Consider the following 7,500-nt stretch of genomic DNA (forward strand, 5'->3'; position numbering starts at 1 on the left):
CGCTGACACCGTGGAATGATGCGCCGATGAAACAAACAACACAGGACAATCGTCCCGATTTCACGCATATTCCCTTATATTCTGTCCTCGTCGCTTCCGATACGAAATGATGCACCTTTCAAACGATTCGCATCGCGTCGTAGTTACAACAATTCAATAACATCCCCCGCTCTCCGCCATTCCCTGTGGATGCTGCTGGTAGTATGGTGATGCTGGCGATAAAATACAGCTCCGTTTGGTGAAAGACTTGCGAGGCTTCGGGTCAATCGGGGGAAGTGACGGGTTCAGTCTAAAGGTAAGAGCAGTGCAATGCAGATTCATGCTGGCCGGAGCACTGCAATGGTATTTTTTTTGTTTAGCGGTGCGAGAGAGCGGGAGGGAGGGAGAGAGAGAGGACGAGAAGGGACGGGAGAATAGCCATCCCTTCCTTCGGTTAGCTTTTCTGCTGCAGCATCGCTTATTCCCGTTTCAGCTCTATTACACCGATATGTGTTACGTGCAGCACAAACCGAATATTGGACCAATCACAAGCAGAGTGAAATGAGTTTAATATACTATCCATTTGTAATAGCCCAATGCTAACATCTGATGGTGTAGCCTATAGCCTAGGTTACTGTCGGCAGTCATAGACACTATTTGATGACGGGAATGCTATTTATTGTATAGTTGTCGATATCCTATGAATAATGATACCGACTGCATCTGAAGGTTTTGACAATGAAGGATGCATAGAGCTTATTTTATCTGCGATGATTATTGATAACCTCTCAGCATCAGCCATCGATTTAAACTGTTTCTGTTTGGCCTTGGTATCTTTATTCAAAGTAAACACGTCCTATTGTAACTTACTGCTGTGCTACTGTGCCATCGGCATTACGTAATATTGTAGGCTAGCCTAGTAGGGATGCTTGCTTAGATATAGGCCCTGCCACTATAAACAACCGCTCTGTTCTATTTCTAATGCAAGCCTGCCAAGGGAGTGTCGCCAAGTGTTCTGTGAATTATTCAAACGAAAAAATGCTTTGTTTGCCCAGAAATCGTGTCTGTTTGAGTGCAGGCTATATTGTACATAACAGCGAGGCTCTCCAACATCAAGCACACAGGTTTTGGGAAACACAGTAGTCTGCAGCTCAGCTATCTACATAGAACTGCCTAGTGGTGTTTATCTACTCAGTCCCTTGAGTGACAGACAGGCAGGTCCATAGACAATGTGTTAAATGTATTTTTATTTTACCAGGTAAGTTGACTGAAAACACATTCTCATTCACAGCAACAACCTGGTGAATAGTGGAAGGGGAGATGAATGAGATGAATGAGCCAATTGGAAGCTGGGGATGATTAGGTAGCCATGATGGTATGAGGGCCAGATCACTCTCTCCCCCCCCCCCCCCCTCTGATCCAATGTTTACCATGAATTCATTCTCTCTCCCTCCTCCTAGGTTCCCAATGTTGAACATGTCGACCCCCAGCGAGCTCAAGTCTCCGTGTGTCCCGAGGAACGGCATGGTCAAGCTCCCCCCTCAGCCCAACGGTCTGGGCAGCGCCAGCATCACCAAGGGCACGCCCGCCGCCAAGAACCGCCTGTGCCAGTCGTCCTCCGTGCCCGGCATCCTACCCCCACCTTCCCTACCCTACCACCTGGACCCCCTCAACCCCCTGGGTCCCTTGCCCACCGCAGCTTCTCTCCTGGGTCCAGACCTGGACCACAGCCCCCTGATGGCCCTCAAACCCCCGCTGCGCCAGGTCCCCCTCACCTTACCCAAGCCTCACCTTCCCCTCACCCTGCCTCTGGCCCTTCTGCTGCCCCTGGAGCGCCAGCTGGCCCTGGATGAGAAGCTGCTCAACAGGCTGCTGTGGTACTTCACCACGGCTGAGAAGTGTGTCCTGGCCCAGGTGTGTAGGACCTGGAGGAAGGTGCTGTACCAGCCTAAGTTCTGGGAGGGTGTCACTCCCATCCTCCATGCCAAGGAGCTGTACGCCCTGCTCCCCAGCGGAGAGAAGGAGTTTGTCAGCCTGCAGGCCTTCGCTCTCAGAGGGTTCCAGGCGTTCTGTCTGGTGGGAGTTTCGGACCTGGACATTTGTGAGTTCATTGATAATTACCCCCTGTCCAAGAAGGGGGTGAAGTCGGTCAGTCTGAAGAGGTCCACCATCACAGACGCAGGCCTGGAGGTGAGTCTTTGTCATATATATATACTGTCAGGGGGCTGTGGTCCAGGTCTGGACCCAGGAGAGAAGCTGCGGTGGGCAAGGGACCCAGGGGGTTGAGGGGGTCCAGGTGGTAGGGTAGGGTAGGGAAGGCGGGGGTAGGATGCCGGGCACGGAGGTTCTTATATAGTTACAGTCATGTGAACACAAACATGTCATTTAGCACAGCCTTTCTCCAACCTCTCCTTGGGGACAAGCCTGTCCATGGATTTGATCTATTCCCCAGCTAGCACCTGATTTAACTGGTCAACTAATCATCAACTAATCATCAACTAATCATCAACTAATCATCAACTAATCATCAAGCCCTTGACTACTTGAATCAGGTGAGCTAGTTCAGGGCTGCAGTAAAACTGTGAAGTGTCCGAGAGTCCCTGAGGAAAAGGGACTTACAGTAGTGTGTGCATGCAATTTCGTATGGATGACCCCAGCGGGAATCAAACCCATCACGATGACATTGCAAGCGCCTTGCTCTTCCAACTGAGCCACACAGGAACCCAACAATGTGTCCTATAGTAGATGTAACTTCCATTAGTCCTACAGTAGATGTAACTTCCATTAGTCCTACAGTAGATGTAACTTCCATTAGTCCTACAGTAGATGTAACTTCCATTCGTCCTACAGTAGATGTAACTTCCATTCGTCCTACAGTAGATGTAACTTCCATTCGTCCTACAGTAGATGTAACTTCCATTAGTCCTACAGTAGATGTAACTTCCATTAGTCCTACAGTAGATGTAACTTCCATTAGTCCTACAGTAGATGTAACTTCCATTCGTCCTACAGTAGATGTAACTTCCATTCGTCCTACAGTAGATGTAACTTCCATTAGTCCTACAGTAAAGGGTGTAAACAGGCTTACTGTAGAGATGGGATCAATCCTCATTGCTGTCCTACAGTGATGCTGTGAAGCCCTACGGGCCCTGTACAGAAGTAGTGTCGTATAGGAATATGGTGTCTTTATAGTAATATAACACCTTACTTTATAGTAATATAACACCTTTATAGTAATATAACGTGTTACTTTATAGTAATATAACGTGTTACTTTATAGTAATATAACGTGTTACTTTATAGTAGTATAACACCTTTATAGTAATATAACACCTTTATAGTAATATAACACCTTACTTTATAGTAATATAACGCAATACTTAATAGTAATATAACACAATTATCACGGCTGTCGTATAGATTAGACCAAGGCGCAGCGGGTTGCGTGCTCATCATCATATTTTATTAAACACGTGAACACGGAAAAACAAGAAAATAGAGAAAACACGACAGGAATCAGTTTTGCAGGCTATAACTACAAGCAGTGCAAAAACAACTACCCACAATCAAACAGGTGAAAACAAGCTCCCTAAATATGACTCTCAATCAGGAACAACGATGTACATCTGTTCCTGATTGAGAGCCACACAGACCAACAAAGAAATACACAAACTAGAAAAACCTAGAACACCAACACAAGAACATATACCAAAAACCCCGGAACATATAAATACAATACCCCTCTACATACACATAACCCCCCAAACCATATAAAACAAATACCCCTGCCACGTCCTGACCAAACTATAATAACAAATAACCCCTATTACTGGTCAGGACGTGACAACAATACTTTATAGTAATATAACATCTTACTTTATAGTAATATGACGCAATACTTTATAGTAATATAACACATTACTTTATAGTAATATAACGTGTTACTTTATAGTAATATAACGCGTTACTTTATAGTAATGTAACGCGTTACTTTATAGTAATATAACGTGTTACTTTATAGTAATATAACGCGTTACTTTATAGTAATATAACACCTTACTTTATAGTAATATAACGTGTTACTTTAAAGTAATATAACGTGTTACTTTTGTTAATCCTCAGCATCAATATCAACACAATGCACTCCCTGAACTCGGAAAGCCTGCCACCCCAACGCTGCGTAACCTAGTAACAGTCACTGGGCGAGCTGGATTCCGCTGTAGCTGGGCACCATGTCAACTAGGTCACCAGGGATCACATGGAATGTGGAATGTCACATCACATGACCTTGCTCACTGCTCACATGATCATGGGACAGAGAGAGGAGAGATATTCTATTAGAATGGTTAATGGTTAAGGTTAGTGTTTGAGGCTGGTGAGCTGGTCCTAGATCTGTGTAACGTTTATCCCCAACAGGTAAACAATCGATAGAGTGAGTAGAATGAACATGAGTCTCTATGAAATGTGAGATGTCACAGGAGTGCAGTGTGCTGTAAATGCAATCCAACCATTGTCTATTATAAAAACAATAGCATAGCTGAGTTTCTGATTGTCTCTGTAAACACAGCATCACCGAAGGTGAAAAGGTTTGGTACAGTGACTTGGTATTCCATTCCAAAACACCCCTCATACATGGAATCAGAATAGTCAACAATCCACCCTGCTTCTCTGTGGTGGTGGTGTTGTGAGTATGGACTACTGTGGTGGTGTTGTGAATATGGACTACTGTGGTATTGTTGTGAGTATGGACTACTGTGGTGGCGTTGTGAGTATGGACTACTGTGGTGGCGTTGTGAGTATGGACTACTGTGGTGGTGGTGTGAATATGGACTACTGTGGTGGTGTTGTGAATATGGACTACTGTGGTGGCGTTGTGAATATAGACTACTGTGGTGGTGTGAGTATGGACTACTGTGGTGACGTTGTGAATATGGACTACTGTGGTGGTGGTGTGAGTATGGACTACTGTGGTGGTGGTGTGAATATGGACTACTGTGGTGGTGGTGTGAATATGGACTACTGTGGTGACGTTGTGAATATGGACTACTGTGGTGGCGTTGTGAATATGGACTACTGTGGTGGTGGTGTGAGTATGGACTACTGTGGTGGTGGTGTGAGTATGGACTACTGTGGTGGTGTTGTGAATATGGACTACTGTGGTATTGTTGTGAGTATGGACTACTTTGGTGGCGTTGTGAGAATGGACTACTGTGGTATTGTTGTGAGTATGGACTACTGTGGTGGCGTTGTGAGTATGGACTACTGTGGTGGCGTTGTGAGTATGGACTACTGTGGTGGTGGTGTGAATATGGACTACTGTGGTGGTGTTGTGAATATGGACTACTGTGGTGGCGTTGTGAATATGGACTACTGTGGTGGTGTGAGTATGGACTACTGTGGTGACGTTGTGAGTATGGACTACTGTGGTGGTGGTGTGAGTATGGACTACTGTGGTGGTGGTGTGAGTATGGACTACTGTGGTGGTGTTGTGAATATGGACTACTGTACATTCTATTGGCACACAGCACTGTATGGCCCATAACCTCGTAGGGCACAGCCAGTCTGTCAGATTAGCAAGAGAGACACTGTTTTAAAAACTGTCACGACTGTGAAAAGGCAACATGAACTAGCACTGACATTTCAATAAATAATTGTGCATCGAGTACACTGAAGGTGACATTTTCCTATCGCTAAGACACCTGCGCTGTGAGCTTAACGAACTCTTAGTGAAAATATAATCTGCTGCGTGAATTATGTTGGAATTTTTGTTAAAACCGAAGATTTAGTTACAGTGTGATTAACAGGCCACATTCAACACAATCGTGAGGTTCAGTATTGTAGCCCTGGTTATTTAGAATGTTGCCTATGAGTTAGTTCATAGTGCAGAGGTCTTTGCGAGGGGAAAATGTGCACCTTATTGTCAGGGATATTGTTGTGGGTGTGGTGTTGATGAGATGAGCTGATGGTCAGAGTTACAGGAAGTATGGTACCGGATGTGGCTCATTTGCACATTTGTTATGTTACAGCCTTATTCTAAAATGGATTTTTAAAAATCCTCATCAATCTACACACAATAACCCATAATGACTAATGGGGCGGCAGGTAACCTAGTGGTAAGAGCATTGGACTAGTAACTGAAAGGTAGCTAGATCGAATCCCCGAGCTGACGAGGTAACAATCTGTCGTTCTGCCCCTGAACAAGGCAGTTATAACCCACTGTTCCTAGGCTGTCATTGAAAATAAGAATTTGTTCTTAACTGACTTGCCTAGTTAAATAAAGGTCAAATAAGCGAAACATGTTTTTAGAAATTTTTGCAAATGTATTCAAAAGAAAAAACAGAAATACCTTATTTACATAAGTATTCAGACCCTTTGCTATGAAACTCGAAATTGAGCTCAGGTGCATCCTGTTTACATTGATCATCCTTGAGATGGTTCTACAACTTTACTGGAGTCCACCTGTGGTACATTCTATTGATTGGTCATGATTTGGAAAGGCACACACCTGTCTATATAAGGTCCCACAGTATACAGTGTATGTCAGAGCAAAAACCAAGACATGAGGTCAAAGAAATTGTCTGTAGAGCTCAGAGACTGGATTGTGTTGAGGCACAGATCTGGGGAAGGGAACCAAAACATTTATGCAGCATTGAAGGTGCCCAAGAACACAATGGCCTCCATCATTCTTAAATAGAAGAAGTTTGGAATCACCAAGACTCTTCCTAGAGCTGGCCGCCCGGCCAAACTGAGCAACCAGTGGAGAAGGGCCTTGGTCAGGGAGGTGACCAAGAATCCGATGGTCACTCTGATAGAGTTCCTCTGTGGAGATGGGAGAATCTTCCAGAAGGACAACCATTTCTGCAGCACTCCACAAATTAGGCCTGATTGGTAGAGTGGCCAGATGGAAGCCACTCCTCAGTAAAAGGCACACCACAGCCAGCTTGGAGTTTGCCAAAAGGCACCTAAAGGACTCTCAGACCATGAGAAACAAGATTCTCTGGTCTGATGAAACCAAGATTGAACTCTTTGGCCTGAATGCCAAGCGTCACGTCTGGAGGAAACCTGGCACCATCCCTACAGTGAAGCATGGTGGTGGCAGCATCATGCTATGTGGGATGTTTTTTACCTGCAGGGACTTGGAGACTAGTCAGGATTGAGGGAAAGATGAATGGAGCAAAGTACAGAGAGATCCTTGATGAAAACCTGCTCCAGAGCGCAGATTTTTAATACATTTGGCGAAAATGTCTAAAAACCTGTTTTTGATTCGTCGTTATTGGATATTGTGTGTAGCTTGATGAGGGAAAAAAACGATTTAATCAATATTAGAATAAGGCTGTAACGTAACAAAATGTGGAAAAAGTCAAGGGGTCTGAATACTTTCCGAATACACTTTAGTATCAAAGTTGTATCAGAGTTGTATCAGAGTTGTATCAGTGTAAACTCGGGGGGGGGGGGGGGGGGGTGTGTGTGTGTGTGTGTGTGTGTGTGTGTGTGTGTGTGTGTGTGTGTGTGTGTGTGTGT

At 44.7% G+C, this 7,500-nt stretch overlaps 1 protein-coding gene across 2 annotated transcripts in view; it reads left to right on the forward strand.

Annotated features, from left to right (window-relative positions):
• Window positions 1–7,500, forward strand: part of LOC106606338 (F-box and leucine-rich repeat protein 16) — a 49,579-nt gene that overhangs the window by 26,911 nt on the left and 15,168 nt on the right. For both annotated transcript variants that reach the window (XM_045719669.2, XM_045719671.2), the window contains exon 2: window positions 1,440–2,169. In XM_045719669.2, the coding sequence (XP_045575625.1) occupies window positions 1,447–2,169 (723 nt within the window). In that variant the 5' untranslated portion in view covers window positions 1,440–1,446. The remainder of the gene's footprint in view (window positions 1–1,439; window positions 2,170–7,500) is intronic.

The sequence above is a fragment of the Salmo salar genome, chromosome 06, assembly GCF_965601325.2.
Source record: "Salmo salar chromosome 06, fSalSal1, whole genome shotgun sequence".
NCBI lineage: Eukaryota > Metazoa > Chordata > Actinopteri > Salmoniformes > Salmonidae > Salmo > Salmo salar.